Source organism: Spodoptera frugiperda, chromosome 18, assembly GCF_023101765.2.
Source record: "Spodoptera frugiperda isolate SF20-4 chromosome 18, AGI-APGP_CSIRO_Sfru_2.0, whole genome shotgun sequence".
In the NCBI taxonomy this organism is placed as follows: domain Eukaryota; kingdom Metazoa; phylum Arthropoda; class Insecta; order Lepidoptera; family Noctuidae; genus Spodoptera; species Spodoptera frugiperda.
In genome coordinates, this window is record NC_064229.1 from 6,249,696 (window position 1) to 6,272,491 (window position 22,796).

A 22,796-nucleotide genomic window follows, 5' to 3' on the forward strand; every position below is an offset into this window, starting at 1 on the left:
TTTTGACTGGTTTGATAAGCTATACGACAATTATTTGATTTTTTTTATTGTTTTACTAATATATTATTGGGTACTAAATCACGTCAAAATAGCTGAAGCGAGAGGGATGTTTTTTTTAATAATGAATTGTTCTGTACTTATTTCTATTAGTATCATTTCAGGGTCGTAATTATTAACTGAAGTGTTATGGTCGTACCAAACTACATACTTGTAGTAGTTACAATTTATCAGATTAGTAGTAGTGTTATCAGTTATAGTGTCTAATAGACGAAAAGGCCATCATTAAGTAATCGTGTTAATTGGCCTTTCACAATCACTTAAACAAATGGCTTTTGGAGGTAAATGTAAATAGTGATTGATTCTTTATTCTTGTAAATACGAGGGTTTGAAGCAGTGTTGGGTTTACGAGAAGCTTAAATAGTATATGGAGGTGCGTATGACCTAGCTGGTTACCGTAGCTCTGACTCGAAAAAGGAATAGGTGCTGTGTGGTTTATAGTCAGAGTCTGACGTTCCCTTTCGCACCACCTAATGTAGGAGAAGACATAGAATGATTTTTACACTTCAAAAAATAAATAGTGGTACGAGCCCAGTGCAAAAGTGGTATCAACCAAATTAGTATCTATAGTAACCTAACCAAATAAGGCCTATGCCCCAATTAAGCCTATTTTGAAAATTTCCTACTTCCCGATGTCAAATGGTCGCCAAAGTTTGTAGAAGTGTGCATGCACATTACTTAACTAATTTGAGCACAGCAAGCAACCCGTGCCGCGATTATGTTGGAACCTACAGACGAAAACAATCACGACGTGGAGCGCACTTTAGTTTTTATAAAATTCGAGTAGCGTAAACTGTTAGTATTTTTATATTTATCAGTATACGACGTGCCGTGTTTTGTCTGTATGACAATTATACATTTAGCCATCTCCTCACATTAGTGAAATAGCTATAATATCGGTTTATTTCATATAATCGTTGTTTTGTTTACCTATGTGCCATGCCCTAATAAAGCCTACAAAAAAACCGTGTAGGCCTTATTACGGCATAGTTGTTTTTCAGTAATTTCATAGAAAACGGATCACCACCTTCTGTCAAAAAGAAAGCCAATAGATTTTGCAAAAGATGTAAAACGCTGTTAAAATGGTAGAAAGGGGTAAACGGGGTGAATAGATACAGAAAAGGGTTGAATGGATATCGGGAAATTCTTCATAGTATCTATTCACCCTTCGAATTTTATGCACCCTGTTTTATCCGGTAGGCTGCTGCAGCCAGATATAACTTCCAAAGAAGTACGCATCATCTAAAGAGTGGTTCGACTACACGAAAGCTAGGTCGGTCGCTAAATTGGCTACAGAACAAGAAGTTATTCTCATTCGTTTGACTGATGCTGGGGTACCGATGACTTCAAAGATGTTACTTGGGTATTACATGATGAGAAACTCGTTTAGCCTGATGTATAATGACCAAAATTAATTAATAAGATCTCATTACATTTATTATAAGCATTGACAAAGTTTTGTTATAATTAAGAAGTTGAATACTTACTAGTTTTTATTGAGGCCTTATTAAGACATAGGGTTCCCAATAAGGCCAAAGTGACACTTTAGTTATTTGTGTTTACAAAATTGTAATTTTTGTTTCTAAAGCCAATTTGATTCCATTATTACAAAGTTTAATAAATAAATATAAGATTTTGAAATTATCAGCCCATTGTCATTTTAAACCTACGAGCTAGGCGGTAATAAAAATAAGGTAGGCCTTATTTGGTTAGTTTACCTTACATTAGATTAGGGTAATTATTTAAATTAAACGTAAAGGGTTAAAATTCAATTAGATAATTTACGGGGGACACAATAAGGTTACGGTATTCGTCTAAAGACACCGTGTTTAAGGTCGAGGTCCAGTAGAATTTGCTACGGGCTCCCGCGCTTGCATAAGCCGTCACTGACTTAAGGTCGATTTTTGAGAAGTCAGGGTCTAATTGTGGTTTTAAGTTAAAAAGTCTAAGTGATGATAATGGAGTAGATACTCATGGGTAAGTGATAAATTATCGCATTACTCGAGACATAGCTGGGGCATTTTTAGTCTTTGAATATTTTCCCATCATCAGTGTAGTGAATAGCAATATTTTTGTTAATGTAGCCGTCATCCGAAAAACTACAGTCAAAAACGTAACTTTTCTACTCTACTTATTATAGAAACTGTCACATGACAATAACAAGCGGACTGACAGACAATAGTTATAAAATAGGATATGTCGGTCGGTAGTAGTCGGTACAGTGGTACATGTGTACCACATTCTAATGCGTTTTTACGTCCGGTGCAAAATGTCGCATAATAATATTTAAATTCAACGCTCGGTATTTTGTACGGCAATTTAGATTTGTCGATTTAACGAGCAATTACCGCGATTGTGGAAAATGTTCAAACAACCTTTATATGCCACGGTGTTTCTCAATAGGTTAGGCTAGTGCAAAGCCATTAGTTTGGCCGACAATGTGTTTATCGAGATTCGTTTGATGAAATTGTTATTTAATGGCTGTTGCTACCGATTTTATCCCGCTAATACATACATGTTTGTTTAAATCACTAATAAGCTTACCTAGATATTTTGTGTGAGCATTGTGAAGTCGAAAAATAGAGTCGTCGCGTAAAAATGTTTGATTAGGGAATTACTCTCTAAATTAAATTGTCGATAAATGTATCTATCCTACCTTTCCTCTGAGAAAATGTTGAGATGTTAAGCGAAATAAACAACCTTAATTTTTAGTACTTCAGTTGTACCCTAAGTAATTAGAATGGCACAATCTTCGGCTTTTCAGCAACCACTACTGAATTGAACTACCACTGAAGCTTACGCTCAATCTGCCATATATTGCAGATGTTTATGTCAGTACTGGATGTGAACGGGCTGATCAAGCCCCATTATGAAATTAAGGCTAGGGACACCTATTACTAAAGTTTATAGAGGTAGATTGCATTAATTATACAGACCTACTCGTTAAAGGCTCCAAGCGGATTATCTCGCTCCTAAATTGCACTGATAAAGTCAGAATATGATTTCTTTGAAAGTGAAACGTAGACACAAATCTCTTTGCAAATAGCCATAAAGATGGTCATAAAGTTATACGTTCACGTATCATGAAGGCTCATTATTGTGAGGAGTTTAGAGGAGAGCGTAAAATGAAATGACATTCCCACTTTATGACAATATCTCTGGTTTTATACAAAGCTTATTTTTTATTTGCATCATGGCATCATATTCTTACATGTACCTAAGTATCTATATCACAAAACTTTATAAGGTGGTTTACTATATTATCTTTAGAGTACCTAAGTAAGTTTGTGTAACCTGATACCTTTTTATTATATCAATATACAGGGTGTCCCTGAAATCGACGTCCAAAAGGCACCAGATGATCGGCAAGGTTCCAAATGTTATCAGAAAAATATAAAAAAATTCTAAGTCCAACAGTTTTTAAATTACAGTGACTTATGTGCTATCCACGAAAAAGTACACCCTGTGCCAGTCTTTTGACTCTTGTTGCTACAAATCTTTATTTTTTCTACTGCAGTCTTCCTTACATTATCCTGAATAGTGCTCCAGTAATATGGAATTATAAATTCTTAGCCAACTGCTTTAGTTTGGAAAATATTGTTAGTTTTAGAGGAACCAAATACTCTGAATAAAATTTTCACCTTACTTTAAGTGACTGTACTGAATAAATTATGTATGGCGCTAGTTGTGGCAAATTTCACCAAAGTTGGCGCATTTAATAAGGATTATAAAATGGTATAGCACTTTGCAAATTATTTCTTAAATTCGACACAAAAAAAGATTTTTCAAAGAAACTCCGTTTCGATGAATTTATTTGAACTTACTAAAAATTCTTCTAGTGTACTCAAATCATACGTTATAACCTAGTATGCACTAGACAGCACTTTGCACGCTATTTGTTATCATCATGTTGAAAATCAGCGAGGATCTCTTGTCAAACAACATTGTCTGTTTACCCGTGATTTCGCTTGCAGCATTCGTCGGCAATATTATCACTAGACGAACTGGTGTTGTGCATCTCGAGCCATCGTACTCGGGCTTCGGCATTTTAGCTGAGCACTGGCTTTTCTGCGCCATGATGATTATTTATTTTTTAAATTATTTTTTGCTTTACCTGCAATTCCTTGTAACGGTGCAAATAACGCTTTCTCGACAAACTAAAGAATATTTGATGCTTCATCCCGCATTTGATCACAAGGCATGAACACGTAACTTAATCGGAGGATTCACCCACTTCTTTTTTTTTTGATGAGGATATGACGAGTAATTGTGCGTAAGGGCTCATGTACACCATACCACTACCGCGTCGATATGCTGTGTACATGAATCTGCCGCGTCCGTTCCTTTTGATTTTACTATACATTTGATAATGTATTTGATGCACTATGAACATCATATTGCAATCATTCAATATTATTTAGTGAAACATGATACACAACATCAGTTCCTCTAGTAAGTCTAGTAATATTGCCGACGAAAGCTGCAAGCGAAATCATGAGTAGACAGACAATGTTGTTTGACAAGAGATCCTCGCTGATTTTCAACATGATGATACCAAATAGCGTGCAAAGTGCTGTCTAGTGCATACTAGGTTATAACGTATGATTTGAGTACACTAGAAGAATTTTTAGTAAGTTCAAATAAATTCATCGAAACGGAGTTTCTTTGAAAAATCTTTTTTTGTGTCGAATTTAAGAAATAATTTGCAAAGTGCTATACCATTTTATAATCCTTATTAAATGCGCCAACTTTGGTGAAATTTGCCACTACTAGCGCCATACATAATTTATTCAGTACAGTCACTTAAAGTAAGGTGAAAATTTTATTCAGAGTATTTGGTTCCTCTAAAACTAACAATATTTTCCAAACTAAAGCAGTTGGCTAAGAATTTATGATTCCATATTACTGGAGCACTATTCAGGATAATGTAAGGAAGACTGCAGACGAAAAAATAAAGATTTGTAGCAACAAGAGTCAAAAGACTGGCACAGGGTGTACTTTTTCGTGGATAACACATAAGTCACTGTAATTTAAAAACTGTAGGACTTAGATTTTTTTTTATATTTTTCTGATAACATTTGGAACCTTGCCGATCATCTGGTGCCTGTTGGACGTCGATTTCAGGGACACCCTGTAGAATAGGTGCTATGGCAATCGTTTGATATAAAAACGTGTCCTTTCCAGTAGGTGAGCAAATAAATAAGTCATTTTTTCAGGTGGAAAAATTATCCAATGACTTCTCCCGCTATCAGTGTGGTGTCAGAGTCTTACCTACTCATTAAAAACCACCCTGTGCTACTCCTGCTCCTCGAGTCGGATCCTCGGCAACCCTTAAGTCCTCCTCGGCGCATCTAAAGGTCTAAAGAGTCTAAATAGTTAGTTCTTATGATACGTTTCACATCTACTTTTACCAACCGATTATACAGTTACAAACAAATCATTTTCACATTCAAGTAAGTAAGTAAGTGCTACTTCGAATTAGATTTACTGAAAGGCTAGGTTCGTGCAGCGACGTGGCTGCGAAGACATTGACAATTCTCGAAATGTAGGTCTATAGGTCGAAGCGAGGCAGATCGTGGCCTAGGTACGCTATGGTTTTTGCCATGAATACTTGTGCTGTGGTAAACTGGAGCACATCCGTGTGAACGGGGCACGCTCGCGTATTGTTTTCCCTCTTGTCATCTCTTGTATTAAATGCTTTTTACCGTAATGAGCAATATTGAATCTTAAGTCGAGTTTTTTGAAGGTTTATTTCGAATTGGAATACAAATTATGGTTTCTAAGATGTTAAAAAATGAAATATGCTATTAATACGGAGTCTGAAATTGGGCCCACTTTATTATATTACCGAAAAAAAATATGTCTACTCGACTAATCTACTCTAAGCACACCTTTGCCTCAGCTTTTTTACAAAGCACGAACGTGTTTCCTGGAAAGATTAGTTAAGGAGTTTAAAAATAAATCGATTTGTAGAAATATCGAATGTTGATACTTCATAAACCCAATTTCCAATGTAAACAAACGATAGCGGCCAAAATAATACAGACGCCACTTCTTTTGTTTATTTTTATTTTTTGTTCGGTTGCGCAATGTCGTAATTCACAGTCTGATTGGCTGTCAGATTGCTCTTTCGTCTGGTTTAAACTAGACTAACATAGTCTCTGGATTGTTTCAGTACAACCTATTTTTTACTGTATTTTTATAATGCAGTTAGTTAAAGTTGTTTTGCAGTATCAACTTACACTAATCTATATTTCTGAAATACTATTTATACTTTTAATGGTTTTTATTGAAGTATGAAAATATATTAAGATTAGAATACACAATTATATTGTACATAAGAATGTAGAGAAAACAGTCGAGTATTACCGAACCGAACCATACTTAGTAACATGGTTTACGATAATTAAGTACTACGCGAAAACATCAACAAATGATCGCCACAAACCATTATACCCATAAGTGGGTACAAAAAATCATTAAAGATAATGAAGCAGCCCGGCAGAGTAAAGTATTAAGTATCATTCAGTGAGTAAATCAAAACATTCCGGCTAATTATTTTCAAACATCATGTGTGACGGAGTGAGCAGTTTCCAAGTAACGTGACACTGATGAACATACACTAGCTACAGTATCCTACTATTATAGCGGCAACTAACCCATAACTAAGTGAAAGTTTGTGTTTGTTTGTATTATTTAAAAACTTCAAAGTGCCAGTGGTATTGTAGCGGTAATTATTTTAAACGAGCATACGGATAACCTAATGGTAAGCCATTTCTGCCGCCTTTGGACACCCGAAACATCAGAATCGTTACAAGTGCGTTGCCGGCCTTTTTGGTCTTAGGAATGGTATGGTTTTATTAGGTATTGTCTTGAGTATCTTTCTTATATTTTGGTGGACCACATTTTGCTTTTTTCCCGGATCACCGGTTGGTAACCACTGTCGTAAACAAACGATTCAAAGTGTGTAAGTACATAATAAAAATAGTTATAGTATAATAGAGAATTTTACAAGATATGCAAAAATTACAATGATCTAGAACTTTGTCAACAGATTACAAAAATTAAGACTTGATAGACATACTCTTTCTTCGAGGATTATACAGTATAATACCCTTTACATATTTGTTTAAGAAAACGACATTGTTTAAGAAAGGTCCATATTATTTAACTTCATAGTTAAAATTAAGTAAAGTAGCTATCTATCTCTGTAGCATAGTTCATTAAAATCAGTTCAGTAGTTTTTGTGTGAAGATGTAACTAACAGACGTATATATGTAGGTAGGTTCTTTCGTATTTGTAATTTAGTATGGAACGTTATCGGAAGTAGGTAGTAATTACTAGCTAAGGTTAGAGATATAGACCCTACTTATCTTCATTTTGTGTGAGTAATAGGTAAAACACAAACCATAGTAAGTAACTATATGTACCAATATCTATACATATTATGTTGGTAGTACCTATACATATACCGTACTAAAGCTATTTAAAGAAAGTAAAAGAAGTATTCTAATTTTAAATGCAGAATATGAATAAGAGACCGCGAATGAAGACCATAGAGTACAATTATATTATAATAATTGATTGACTAAGTAGGAAATACATTGTTCGCTCATCCCTCAAAGAATTCACGATAGTATGTTATGAAAACTGAAGACGTTTACGAATAAACTTCCAATCGAACAAGACTACTATTGTGTTGAGAGGAATGGCGTACGCACATGGCTGCCGATTGTCAGCCGCATACATCTACCTTATCAGTTTCAGAGAATAGATCAGGATGGGACCATAAACTAAGCTGTAGGTAACATGGCAGTGTTTCTAGGTATCTAGACAATAATGTACAACAAGCAGCTAGTTAGAAGGTTTTATATGTAGCTATATTAATTATTGGGAACTTCTTCAAGCCTGTTTTCGCCGAGAAGATCCCGGTCTTCTTTTTTAAGAGCATGGCCTGGATGTTATGCAGTAAGCCACTCTTATGCCCGAATACTCAAACGCTACTCAATTTTAAGACGATCTCAAATGTAGTTCTGTCACTATCAATTCTTTATAAAAAGACAGAGATAGCACGATATTTAAGTACAACTTAAAATTGAGTAGCGTTTGAGTATTCGGGCGTTAGTGATCATACCAGGTTAAGTCAAACTGGTCATCTGTAATGACGAGAAGTTAAACAAACTACTCTCTGGCGTGACGATCGCACTTGTTGTGTTCGTGTATATCGTGGGTCGAACAAGATTGGTCAGATCACAATATGGTGGTCTGGGCACTTTCTTAAATGCTGATTAGGTGTTTTAAGAAGACACATTTATAAGTATTCAGATTTTTCCGGTAAAATAAACATGTAGGTATTTAGATTCTCATCAACATACAAATACAAGTATGTGTCTATTTAATTAATAAATTGATATTAATTTGCTCACACTTTTATAGCGGTTCCTTATCGTTCCAAATAGGGTCCCCTAACAGGCAGGAAAACCAAATTTAAAACGTGGTGATTATTTAGTCATTTAATTTATTCAGGAAAAAAACAGCAGCAATACTATACATATACCTACATGATTCAATATAGGAAAAAGAAATTCAAAAATACATTAATAATATCGCAGCCAATTGTAATATCCGCATAATTAACAGAAATAATTAATGATAAGGAATGCTGTTGGGTAAAATATTACAAGATTATCAATAATGATCAATGGAAAAACATATTATAATCAGACTTTAAACTTATTTTTTTAGTTTGGAATAAAAGAAATACATAAAAAAAAACATGCAAAATAGAAATACCAAAGAGACTAGTTAATGATTACCTATTAATGAAAACAATTAAAATAATAAATGAATTTTTAATATCTAATGAAACTAACAAACCTATGGCATATAGTAATTATGTCCTTTATAACATACTAGCTACTTCCGCGCGGTTTTACCCGCTTTGCTCGGCTCCTATTGGTCATAGCGTGATGTTTTATAGCCTTCCTCGATAAATGGACTATACAACACAAATGCAAATCGGACCAGTATTTTCGGAGATTGACGCGTTCAAACAAACAAACAAACAAACAAACAAACAAACAAACTCTTCAGCTTTATAATATTAGTATAGATAGTTTCGTACTGATATTGGCAAGGTTGAGTGTTCTACGTGCACTTTAATTTGATATCAACACTTGTGTACATATTAATATTTCATTTAGATTTCTTAATGAAGATGCTTGTACCTATGTGTTACGTTAGCTATAATAATAATCAACCTTTCAATACACAACACACCACAACTAAACAACTGTGATAACGAATTTGTACTTTATTTTTTTGCAGTAAGGTCCTAATCTCATTATAGGAATTTAAAAGATTGGGGTGGCTTACGCTTGTACGTAACGTGTTAAATGAATGGTAAGTATCCGGAGCTACGGACTACCTAGCGGGTTTACCGGGGCTCTGGCTCGAAAAGCAGGAGTAGAAACGGGGTGGTTTTTAGTCAGTAAGAGTCTGACATTCCCTTTCGCAAGGCAGAAGAAGTCATTGGATGATTTTCCCCCTTAAAAAAATCAAATAAAATAGGTAGTAAGTACTTGAGTATGTAAATGCAATAAAGAATTGAGAATTAATTCCATTTCCATGAATTTTCATGAATTAATAAATCACTGGTTAGATAAAGAATTGATGATCCGTGTTGTGTGGCACTTTTCCAATAACAGATAAACATAGCACTCGTTAACCAGAGTACTTAATTAAAATATAAACTAGCCATTGTTTCCTTTTTGGTACTTGCGTATCTCGAGGTCTGTCTACGGTAGATACAAATAGCATTATGAACAGAAATGATTGGATTCAGTATCCTAACTGAATAATAGTCCGGAGCTGCGGACCACCTAGCGAGTTTACTGGGGCTCCGGCTCGAAATCAGGAGTAAGAACGGGGTGGTTTTTAGTCAGTAAGAGTCTGATACTCTCTCTCGCCTCGCTCAAGGTGGGAGATGTCATTGAATGATTTTCCGCCCTTGGAAAAAATAACTGAATTATTCAGTTAGTAGAATCGATTACTAATGTGAATAAAAGCTACAATATTGTCGATCTCCGTAAAAGTCTGTGCTATGGTAGCAGTTCTTTTGTCGATTACATTAAGTAGGTAGGTACCATAAGATCGGGTTTCTTTGACTTTAGGAGATAAGTTTGACCCAAACATTTAGACCAATGAAAATTAAAATATACGCTTTGTTCTGGATTCCTATTGGTTATAGAATTTGGGTCAAAGTTACCCCATTACGGTCAAAGCAACCCGATCTTACCGATATATGTATAAAATGTATTAATAAAAGTATCTAATCTAAATCGTAGATACAGGGAGATAAGTAGTATTTACTTATAGTGCTTACCTAAGCTCCTATCTATATCCGCTTTTAATGCGGATATATATTAAGATAGTATCTATAAAATGTAAAAATGTAAACTTATCACCTGCTAAGCAAAATCCTTTTCTCCCATTGAAAACGAACACCACGCTTGCTGAAGGCGGATTGGCGATTTCAGATTACGTCAAGTTGACTGAGTCAAGGTTTACTGACGATCACGGTGAGGCTCAAGAGAGTCACGGGTCTTCTTAGGAATATGACGGAAACAGTGATTACAATGAGAGTTCTAGGTCAATGAAGAGAACCCGGTATCCCTTATTGGTAGTGATAGTAACCCGCAAAGTTCAGTGACGTAACAATGTCACACTCTCGAGTTTTTCTGCTAAAGTTAGGAGCCTTTTGAAGGGTTCCCAAGATGTATCTAGTAGCGGGTTTACCGAGGCTCCGGTTAGAAAAGCAGGAGTAGAAACTGGGTTGTTTTTAGTCAGTAAGAGTCTGACACTCCCTCTCGCCTCGCCCAAGGCGGGAGACGTCATTTGACGATTTTCCCACCTCAAAAAAAGACATAAAAAGATGGTTTCCTTACGATGCTTTCCGTCAACGTTTGTGTGTGACAAAATTAATTTTGTGAACTGGAGTTTGAAGTGTAAAGAGCTATTGTCTCGTTATCTACGTTTCAAGTGATCTACCTATTAATTTACAAATTACTATCTATTTCTTTTCAAAGGTGATTGTGAAACATGTTTTATTTTCAGTTTTTTTTTATATATTTTCTTTCTTTGAACTTTTACTAGAATAGAATTTACATACGTATCTACATAGGAACATATTATGATACCTAAATGTACCTATCTACAAAAAGAATGGTAACTATGTTCCTCACGGTTTATAAAGGAGGATTCTTCATATGAAGTATTTTAATGAATTAGCTAGAGTTTGTATGTTCATTAAAATATTGAGTGAAAGCAAATTGACTATAGTTACACTACATGATATAATATCACGGTTAAATTGACATAGTAGTTAGGTACCTACATCAACATATAATTGTAATCTTGTACATTATAATTGGTATCACTTACTTAGATACAGTCCATTTATAATTAGGTAGTTGTATAGCAGATTACACATTCATATGTATGTAATTTTCTCATATTTTATCTGTTTTGTTTAATAAACACACCCATAAAACCGCAATTAGCTATGTTTACTTATCTACATAATAAAACAAAACCAAAAAAAATATAATTATAGTTAGGTATTCTTGTTTATAACTGTTTTATTCCAGACTAGCTTTTGCCCGCGACTTCGTTCGCGTGGAATAGTGACTTCCGGCAAATTTTTGGTTTTAACCACATAGTTCCCGATCTCGCGGGATCTCTTCAAAAATGAGATGTGGAAGATATTCCAGGGAACTCTTCAAAAATCAACATAATGAGCTCTGCGTTTGAATTTAATAGATGTATACTCACTTCGGGCATTGAAAAAATAGTTTAAAAACGGACTTAAACTAACTTAAAACTAAAGAAAGCTACGAATTACGAATTTATAACAATTAAAAAAGAAACTATATTACAACCTATCCTCTATGCTATAATAACCAAGCTTAAACTACAGTAACTACTAATAATCGATATCAAACTAAACCTACGTTAAATAGTTTAACCAAAAAACCAGGAAAACCCAACAAATAAACTTATTAATTGACAAATACAACGAAACCAATTTAGAATATACGAAACAGCAGGACCACTACAGACAATTAATCATACGACTGATAATACACTTTTTCTACGATAGTACCGAAGCGCTCGGCCGATACCCAACCAAATGAATGTAACGAAACCATAGCGCGATCTATTTCGATCCCAACGCCATCTATCGAGGATAAAGACAACTTGGATTATTTATTTATACTCCGTTCGGGCATTTTCTTTGTACTAAAAGTTTAATTATATTGATATTATTTTTTTCATACCTTTTTACTATTTATTTACTTTTTTTCGATGAATTAAAACAATAACATGAACCGAAGTCGTGTAACGATCGACATAGAATTATCTATACTCCGTTAGAGCATTTTCTTTGTACTATATGTTTTATTATATTGATATTATTTTTTTCATACCTTTTTACTATTTATTTACTTTTTTTCGATAAATTAAAACAATAACATGAACAGAAGTCGTGTAACGATCGACATAGAATTATTTATAAATAATTTATTTCTTATTTTTATTTTTTGATTTTTGAAATAAAAATATATCTATGTCCTTTCTAAGGTTCTAAACTATATCTGTACCAAATTTCAACCAAATCCGTCAAATAGTTGCGGAGATTAATGGTATAAGCATAGAATGTTCGACGTGATTCTTTAATTTGACATAACTTTTTTATTTATGAACCGATTGACATGAAACAAACACTAAATGTAAATTTAAGCATCCCACAATATATTCGTTTAAACCGCATCCAACTCGGATCAGCCGTTTCTGAGATTAGCGCGCACAGACGAACAGACAAACAGACAAACAGACAAACAGACAAAAAAAAAGTTAATTACATTTTTGGGTTCGACATCGACATAACAATAACCCCTGCTATTTTTTTTATTTTTATTTTCAATGTACAGACAGCACTTTTCTACGATTTTATTATATGTATAGATACTATAGATATAAAGATTTATTATAATTGCGAGGCAGTTTCAGCAACCGTTTAGCTGAAATTAGCTTTTATAGATAATTTTATCTGGATTTTTAAAGTAAATTTCTTAATTATTATTTTTATTGTCAAATGTTTATATGTATTCTAGTTTCATTTTTAAAATAATGGCTAAACGAAATAATTTTAATACCTGTGTACCTACCTAGGTTTTAAATACCGTGGAATAAACTAATTAGCAGAAACTGTAAAGATTGTACCTAAAGTGAAGGTATCTACTTATCAATCAAATAATAAGGAAAAGTAAATTGTGGAAATAATAACTTACGTAAGTAATGCAAGCGACATAATGTAGTCGTACGTCGTGTTATTTATTTATTGTAAATCGAGACTTGGTTGAATTATTCACTGTACACATACCGCAGTCTTTGGTAGGAAATAGAAAAACATGACTAAAAGTACAAGTATTTTCTTCCATCACGAACGTAGGCACACTCTTTGAATATTCTAAGAAAAAATGCCGGAATAACACAATTTTCAGTCAATTTTTAACGCGAGAATCATTCTGATTTCTGATTCAAAGACCTCTCTATACGATGCGGGAAGTATTTATTTACACACACAGTAAGATAAGAAATAGAATCGAATAAACAGATTCCGTAAAATAAATATACATATATAAATAATATAATATTGTACTTACGTGAAAAATCGTGTTTAACAGTTCACTGATAAACTGATAACGCGGTGCACTGATCGACTGTTTTCATGAAGAGCGATAATTTCATACAATCCAGCGATTTATTGTGAACGGTTGCACTGTAAAACTATGGCACAGTTTTCGGAACGAGTTATTAGGGTGGTAGTAGGTTTACGCGTCGATATTTTGTTCAGGAGCGAGTGGCGCGCGCTCTACGGCTTCTAGCGGGTTATTGGCAGCTACGGGCCGAGGCTGCGTGCGCAGGCCGCGTCACGCCGCTTGCCGCATATCCACTCCGCATTGACAGGCACACGGTGCACACACCCACCGCTCCAGGTGGACGTCACTTCGTCTGCTGGTGCTCACGCCACACGTGAAACACTGAAAGTATTATCAATAGCTAGCTATCTAAAAATATTTAAGGTAGAGATGTAGGTAAACAGGACTTAAGTAGCGATATCTCCAGTTTTCCTGAAGGGTCATAAGGAATCAAGGCATTTAGAAACGTAGGCGGTTCATTAAAGTCGTTATTTAGGTACTAATCAAAGTTTTTTTTCAATACATATTGAATATTATGTAGAAAATGTAATAGTAAATTAGTACTGCCAATAGTAGGTAACATTAGAGTGTCGCCAATAGGTAGGCACAAGCAGGTACCTGTGTACACACACAGCGTTGAACTATTAGCAGAAAGATCGATCTATGTAAACACGTGTGTCCGATTTACTTCCAAGACGCTACGGATCACTAAACGGTAGCCATGCATATAGGCATGAATATTTGCAAAGGTTTCCCCTGTAAACCTTCCTATTCAAGAGATTTTAACTGTAAGGGGCGAATCAGTATCTACAAAATCATTTTTTATTTTTACACAAATGATAATAATAGAGTTCGACTTTTATGAATTATTGTATGTACCTAGGTATAGGTAACATTAATTTATAGGTAAAAATACATACCTATTTATTTCTTATGTGTATTAAAATGCCAACACCACAGGGTTTCAAGTGCTGTACTGGATATGCACGAACGAGCCATAAATTATATCTAAACAATATATCTAATCGTTATTCAATTGTAGATAATAAATGCGTCATTAAATATTGCCTTGTAGATTAATTTTTAAAAATACTCTCCATGTATTTTTCCTCTTTAAACGGATTTAAGAACATAACACGTTCTGGCGATTGATAAAAAAAATATCGCAATCAGATCCGCATCCGCATTTATCTACCTCCATTACGTACCTATATCCCTGTAGCGATATTCAGCCTCTCCTTTTTAATTTGTATTTTTTTTACATATAAATCTTTCATTTTTACGAAATAAGAACTAGGTTGGTATCTAATATTCTTCCATTAGCAGATGGACTAATGAATGTTTAATTTACGTCTCATGTCTTCGTCCCAATAAACTATATCTTGAAACTATACTTAAATAAATTCCATAGAAGAGAAGAATTTGGTTAAATCTTTGAATGATTGGAACATGTGCACGGAACTGTTTTCAGCATTCATCAAAATATCTTAAACATTGCATAACATTACAGCTGTGTTGCTGTGACCAAATGTCGTAATATTGTATCGGCTGCATTTATTTTTAAAAAAGTACAGGGAGCCGTTCTACTTACCCACTGTCACTCATTTAGATGCCGAAACGAACAAGAGATCAGAACGTCTTGATTAAAATTAATTGCCGTTTTTAAATAGATTTCTACAATATTATTTTTAGTTGAACGAAAGAACGACTTTTTCCGGTTTAAAGTAGAGTCCCTTTTTAAACGTTCAATGGTAGCGTAGCTACTCCTCGTATAGGTTTTTTTTACTAAAACAGTTCTTATCTATAAATTACATAAAATATGTAGGTATGTAACCACTATAAGTGGAGTAACTTCGTAGTTACGCCACTTATTCCACCCTGTGCCGTGGTGGCAAGTCGGCAAAATGCTACGGGCAGAGGTTTTCATCTGGATTTCTCTTTTTTTGTATTGGGTGGTAGCTCTCCGCATTGCTGGATTTGCCACGGGCTTCCATCGACATAATTACTTATACACCACTAGTGTTGCTATGCCACTCTGCTTTCAAACCTAAATTATTAAATCACTACGATTGTTTAAGAAGACCATTTAAAAGATAACCATATAATAAAAAAAAAATCGATAACAATAAACGAAGGAGGAAATAATGGGGTCAATGTTAGTAAGACTTTTTTCTTTCTGCAGTGCTGTATGTACCTATAATTTTTAAGAGGTTGTTTTTAATTAGCGTTCATGTCGTAAACATGCTATAACCGAGCATTTTAGTTTCATGCTATTTAACATTTAATAGCATGAAACTAAAGTAAACATACCTAGCTTAGCACTATACGTCCGTAATTCCGTAAATCGTGATTGCTTATCGCTGTAAAAACAGTTTTCAATAAAGTTTTACAACGAAATTTATCCTTACCAATCACTAAATTATAGCAAGCGATAAGAATTACGGTGCCCTTCAACCAAAATTGTGTCAAATTGATGATACAAGAACGCTAGACACCTATCTACATCAAGTGTCAATATTCCATTAAAAAAAATATTATTGTTTAAAATCGATAATGTTTCCCGCGATTTTCGTCCATATTTCACTCACCTACCTACTTTTGCGCGGACCGACATTATGCAGTACGCAATAAAAAACTTTAGTATCTAAATCAATTTTTCACACTTGAACCATTGAGAATATAAAAAGCTATTACTACAAAAAATATAGTGAATATTCACGCACGTACCAAGTTTGTTACTACTAGCGCCATCTGTTGACGAATAGCAAAATTAATAAATAACATTGGACCAAGCGTAGTATGGATGCAAACAATGTAATTAACTAGAATATAATTAATTATTATTTGTAAGAAACTAGTAATATAAATATGCCGCACTAAAATATATCGGTACAATAATTTATTATCAAGTATGATTGACAGGATCACGGGATACCGAAGTGGTTTTAAATCAGCTAGAATATAACTAAATTCGGGATTATATACAACTGTAGCAAAGTTTATATATAATTTGAACATAATACACGACAACGTCCTAACGTTTACTTAGGAAGGTAGGTATTGTTTGTCGCACTTACGTTGTCAATACGACAGACTTGTTTGAACTTTAATCGCCCCCACTCGTGGTGACAATCAACCCGCATAACAGATGTATACAGGTAGTGATAACATTGACAACTCATAGTAGGTCATCGATTTTAAGATCGATACATTTATACGTACTCGAGTGTTATGTAGGTACGTTTTTTTTTCATACATAACTGCAGACTATTACCATCTGTAAGTGGTTCAATGTTACATTTTATCATAAGATAATTAAGTATTTTTTTATTTAAGGGATAATAAGCAAATGGATCACTCATGGTTGTCTGCTTTTAACTAGGGTGGAGGGAAGATGTTGATTTCATTTCAGATTACGGATACAATGTCAACAAGAAAACGATTGTTTTATTTAATTATAACTTTTATTACTGTCCCCAAAATGCAAGAATTACAAAAAAGCTTATCTACCACAATACCTAGACATGAAACAATAATAAATTGTGACACTATTTCTGCCTCCATTACATAGATGTGATTGAGACATTATTATTTATTACTTTAATTAAAGGCCAATGCAGGGGCCATTTACATATTTAAATATGAGCCTAAGCACTACTGAATACTTCATATATGTTAGCCCCTAGAAGTTTCAACTTGTCACTTAGTGTGAGTTGCTGAGTCAATAAATCTGGAATGTTAGTGTTACCCTTACATGTGTTCTTTGTAATGAGTTCACTAATAACAGGTAAGAGTTTTACAAAGTGTATCTCTACCTTATTGACATCTACAAAAGTGTCAGGACTTGCTCCTAGTTTCAATGCCCCATTCGTGATCACATGATCAACATTTAGCTCTAAATGATTCTTACTGGTGGGTGCAGATTTGGATACAAATAAATTGGCAATTTCATCTATGATGGATGAAAAGCTACGGCTTACAGATGACATGGTAACGGTGGTGACCTCATCACTTTCTAATAGATCCATTGTTTCTTTAACAATGGTGTCTAGCTTTGCCCCGCTGATCTCTGCATTACCCATTAAGTACTGCACCATTTTCTTTACAGGGTCACCTTCTGTGGTATCTGTACACAATATGGTTTGTATAGACCAGAATATTTGCTCCACCTCTCGCAATGTCATCTTTTTCTTTAAAGAAACAGGTTCAACAACCTTCTTCACAGCTGACTCTATCTGTTTCACTAAGTCTTCCACACCTCTATCTACAAAATGGTGGCACAGAGACAAATACTTTGCTTGCAAGTCACCATCCACCAGTGAATCTTCCTCGTGGACTGAATCTCTGTACAGATAACCACCAATAATGTTGAGCTGTACTCGTAGTATCACTTGCAATATGTTCAGTGCATACACAAGGACACATATTCTTGTAAATATCATTATCTTCAATTGTTCCCATAATGCTAATTTGTTTTCTGGATTATCCTGCAGTTTCTGAACTATTTCTTCAGTGTTTAATATACTTAAAATACTTTCTGTCACAATTTTGGACAGTGATAATATTGTTTGATTACATGTACGTTCAGTGCTCTCAAAGTGTTGTTTTTTACGAGTCATTTCGAAAAATCTTTTGGCCTCCTTTTCCTGCCATTCTCGCAATTTTCTTTGTGCATAGCCAGTTAATAAATATAATCCACCAAACACAGCACCTGTCACAATAAACTTGCGTTTGTGACGGCGCAAAAAGTCCTTGAGTCCTTCCAACATTTTGTGTACAGTTGTATGCTTACTTTACTGGAATACAAGAGGTGCGTCGGAACGGTACTTAGTTGTGTTCATCAATCGTCTTGTTATGAACGTTGTAGCGTCAATGAATCTTTCCACACAATTCATTATGCACACCTCTGTCTTGGAGTCCAGCCGGTTAGAAGGCCGGCCCATGCAAGTGTCCCAGCATGTGTCTGTCAGCCCGTGGACAAGAACCTTCAAAGGAAAAATAAAACAATACATGAATAAATATATAACTTCCAATGAATTTCTATGAGGAATTCATTATGCCTATTAGTAAATACATATCATTATATGGGAATTAATATTAAAATATTCAAGTTACAATAAATACTGCATGATAAAACACTATATTATATTATTATCAATTGTTACTATCATTTTAAGTCAAGGACTTTAGTCAATGAGATTCTATTTAATCTGCATTAGTCAGTTACTTAAAAGCGAATAAATTCATTTAAAATTTAGTGTGATAAAGGTCGAAAAGTATGAATTAAAACAATAGAGCTCATTAGGTAAACTAAACAATGTTCGGTCAAAGGTCGAAGGTGGCCTGCGAAACTTGATTAGGTATGGTACCTTGAGCAATCTTATATTTCGGTAGAATTTTGGCAATATTTAATAAAAGGACTTACTTGGAAACGTTGTTTCTGTGTTTCTGTGAGGATAAAGCTTTCTAACTGTGGATCCTGTAACTGTGTTTCGGTCATAATCAGTGATAAGGGCAATAAAATAATGGCACTTTTAAACAAAAACAGAAATATAACATCTAATAAGGCTTACGTATGAAATGTTGTAAAAATGTAGGAAATGTGCCTGTCTGTCTATCTGAGAACAGAGAATTAATATTTTCCTTTTTTTACAGAGAAGAGAAACGAGAACCAGTTTAGTGTTGCCTTATAAATAAAGTCAGTACATCCTTCATTCATTCATTCACATCACTGTTGAGCTTGTTACTAAATAAATAAAATATTTAAGCTTGAAAACAAGTTATTTATTTGTTTGTACAAATATTTCTATTATTTGCTCAATCAATTTTATTTGATAACTATTTTTTTACTAAATAGTTAGTCATTCATTCATAGTTTTTTTTTGTAGCTGTCAGAACCTCTCTATAGATGAGTTGTGGTTATTTTGGATTGTTGATAATCGTGATTTTGAATTTTGTTTAAATTCTTCCGGGCTTATAAAAATTTTAGTGTCCATAACAATGGCTCAAGTTAATCATTGGAAAATATTAACAGACTGTGATTTTACTGGATATACATTGGTTATACCAAGTGTGGCAGTTGGAAATGTTGGGCAACTAGCTGGTGATTTAATGATTTCTTCTTTACACATGACGAAGGTTGGAATAATTTACAGTCCAGCACTTATTCCTATATCGGGATACGATCCTTATAAGATTGGGTCTAACTCTATATCAAGTTGCTGTGAACTTTATCAGTGTGCTGAAAGGAAAGTGGTAATTCTGCTGTTGAGGGCACCGCTAGTTTATAAGTATGCAAAGCAATTCCTCACAGAAGTCGTGGACAAATTCAAGGGTCAAAATATCAAGGATGTTGTAATACTAACTAGTAGTTTTGCTCATGAGAGGAAGCATATAATGACATCACCTTTCCGATATGTGGTGAATGATCTATGTTTGTACACAAATAAGCTGAGGACTTTGGATTGGGTTGAACATGAAACCAGTGGCGAGCCTGTGAAAATACTTGGAGGCGGCTTTGCATCATTACTGTTTGAAATAACCAAGGAGAAGTCTGTGCCATGCTTACTACTATACAAATTTGCATCGGAGGGAGACAATATACCTGATGCTTATGAAATGGTGCAGTACTTGAACACCGTTATACCACTCTTCAATGATTCAGACCTATTCTCACAATTAGTCCCTCCAGTGTCATGGAACCTCATGTACGGAGGGCCACCACCTAAAAATATTTATTAAATTTATACTAGAATGTTAAATAATAAAAATATGTTTATTAAATTAATATTTTTAGTATATTTGCTTATTTTTATTTTAAGAAAATACCTGATTATGTGTGGGTTTGCTTTGCACACCAATGGTTCTTTACCAATATCTATAAAACTATTTTCATAAAATAGGACTAAAAATCTAATTGTTACTAATTTAACTTCCTAGTTTTGTATGATTGCACAAAGGTTACATACCCAATAAATATTACCAATTTTTGATAAAAAATAATTTTATCACTTGTTCATTAAAATAGCACTTTATATAAAATTTAGTCATAAATAAAATAGCACTTCGGTGGAAGTGCTAGTAACCAACATAAACGGAGCGATAGTAGGTAAGAATTATTTTGGAAGCTAGAGCAAATGGTAAAGTTCGTATAAATAGAACTAGATGGCGCTATAAGTCACTCCAGAATTCACGATTATTAAAAATTGTCAAGATCGAATCGTGTTGTTGGAAGTGAGTCATATAGGTATCTTTTATTTCAATCAATTTAAATTTTATTTATATCGTTTTCTGTAAGCTTCTTCGCCAGTCAGTCATTAATCAGCCATCATACTACCAACTACCTAACTGATATTCCCATTCGTCCTCATTGCTCTAATTTGTGACTAGATAAAGCATTATTCTATTGTTACGGATGTAGAATGGAACTGCGAGGCGACCCTCAATTTAATTATAAGATTGACCTAATTATTCATAATTTTAATTTGCACGATCTGAGTAAATGAGTCCAAACTTTTTGATTTAGGGTTAAACTCTCACAAAATCTTAAGTGATAATAGGAGGTTTATAAATTAATGTTATACGAATACCTGCTTAGTTTCCGACTTACAGGTGGGACCATGATGACAATGATGGTATTAGTCAGCCAGTTACTTTATATTTTATAATTAAGAAAGTGCGTATGTGACCTTAGTCTGTTTTGTAGCAGACAAGGCATATTGGCGATTTAAACGTACCTAACTATATCTATTAGTGATGTTTATATAAACCGAGAAAGTCTGTACCTAGTACATAGGTAACTAATTATAACTCGGAAAAGTCACTTTGGTATTTGCCACTCATGTTACTTTTTGGGCACAGACTTTTTTCACAAGAACGTTTCTCTGTAAAACTTAGAAACTTCAAAGCTATAAGCAAATTTATTAACATTATGTACTTAAAAATTACAGTTATAAAATCCTTATTCTTAGACAGACACTACTTAAGTAGATATTTGCAATCATTATTATTCCTATGAGTAATATCTCCCACTTAACATTCAGCCTTGGTGCTTGTTTTAATTAATTTCACTCCGACCGCGATTATGACATGGATATAAAATAGAAAAGTGGAGTCTATGGTTAGCTATAGATATGTAGGAGGGTGGGTATCTACCACTACTACTTATTGCTATTTATTAAAAAGTGTAGGTATTATCTGTGGCGTAAGAACTTCAACGTGAGGATTTATGGTAGGTACATAGGTATTTTGTTGCTTATTGTGAACACACATTTGAGCCAGTTACCTATGCTACGTTGATGATGTGGGTGATCTGGTGAACTTCTAGGTAACAATTAAGTACTTATACATATTTACATGGTACTAAAAATTTGAAAATTATCCTGAATCTGTGCAAGATTTGTAGCATCGATACAAAGTACTTTTTTTTTGAAGGGGAATATCATCCAATGACTTCTGCCGCCATGGGTGAGGCGGGAGGGAGTGTCAGACTCTTACTGACTAAACCTTTTACGTTGTCCGCAGCTCCGGATCGGGCATCACTCTGCTGGGCCCTATCTGTGGTGTTCTGGGTCATTGAGGCGCGCGCGGAACCCGATGCGCCGTACGCACGGGGTACTGACATGACCTAAAATACAGAAAATAAATAAAATACTTGATTATCCTATTTTTAGAAATAATATAGGTACTGTACCTGTTCTCTAATTTACTACCTACCTTAGTGTACCTAGCCAGCAATATCGTATAAAACAACAAAGTAGGTTCACAAAGAAGTTGATCAATAATTTCAGAATAATTTTAGCACTTTTTTCATGTCATAAATATGACTAGACTTGCGAAATAAGGTAATAAGTAACTATCATCATTAGTATTGTTAATTAGGCAGTTAATTAATATAAAGAACGAACATTTTGCCTGAAACTTTGTTCGGTAAATTATGTTAGTTCCTTTCTTAATGTTGGTTTTCATTAACTAAGC

General features: G+C 34.2%; 3 protein-coding genes across 4 annotated transcripts in view; 1 reads left to right on the forward strand and 2 right to left on the reverse strand.

The window, feature by feature from the left end:
- The window catches only part of LOC118278277 (glycoprotein 3-alpha-L-fucosyltransferase A), a 28,236-nt gene extending 13,333 nt beyond the window's left edge, over positions 1–14,903 (reverse strand). The window contains exons 1-2 of the mRNA XM_050700291.1: positions 14,741–14,903; positions 13,785–14,162 (exon numbers count right to left, since the gene is read on the reverse strand). The gene's annotated coding sequence lies outside the window, so the exon portion shown is untranslated. The remainder of the gene's footprint in view (positions 1–13,784; positions 14,163–14,740) is intronic.
- A 2,359-nt stretch (positions 14,904–17,262) lies between these two features.
- On the reverse strand, positions 17,263–19,520 carry LOC118277924 (peroxisomal biogenesis factor 3). Of its 2 annotated transcripts, XM_035596945.2 has the most exons (3): positions 19,394–19,520; positions 19,246–19,305; positions 17,263–18,805 (listed from the first exon to the last, which is right to left on the reverse strand). In XM_035596945.2, exon 3 carries the CDS (start codon positions 18,587–18,589, stop codon positions 17,468–17,470), a length of 1,122 nt encoding a protein of 373 aa, XP_035452838.1. In that variant the 5' UTR covers positions 18,590–18,805; positions 19,246–19,305; positions 19,394–19,520; the 3' UTR covers positions 17,263–17,467. The 2 variants fall into 2 exon arrangements, with proteins under 2 accessions (XP_035452838.1, XP_050556259.1); XM_050700302.1 differs by having other exon boundaries at positions 19,246–19,512.
- Positions 19,521–19,704: 184 nt separating this feature from the next.
- LOC118277925 (proteasome assembly chaperone 2) lies at positions 19,705–20,620 on the forward strand. Its single transcript, XM_035596946.2, has one exon. The coding sequence runs from the start codon at positions 19,821–19,823 to the stop codon at positions 20,559–20,561; it is 741 nt and encodes a 246-aa protein (XP_035452839.2). The 5' UTR covers positions 19,705–19,820; the 3' UTR covers positions 20,562–20,620.
- The last annotated feature ends 2,176 nt before the right edge of the window (positions 20,621–22,796 follow it).

Bases quoted from the DNA above. Each gene is read 5' to 3' on its own strand.
- LOC118277925 (XM_035596946.2), top strand. From the start codon at position 19,821: ATGGCTCAAGTTAATCATTGGAAAATATTAACAGACTGTGATTTTACT.
- LOC118277924 (XM_035596945.2), bottom strand. From the start codon at position 18,589: ATGTTGGAAGGACTCAAGGACTTTTTGCGCCGTCACAAACGCAAGTTT.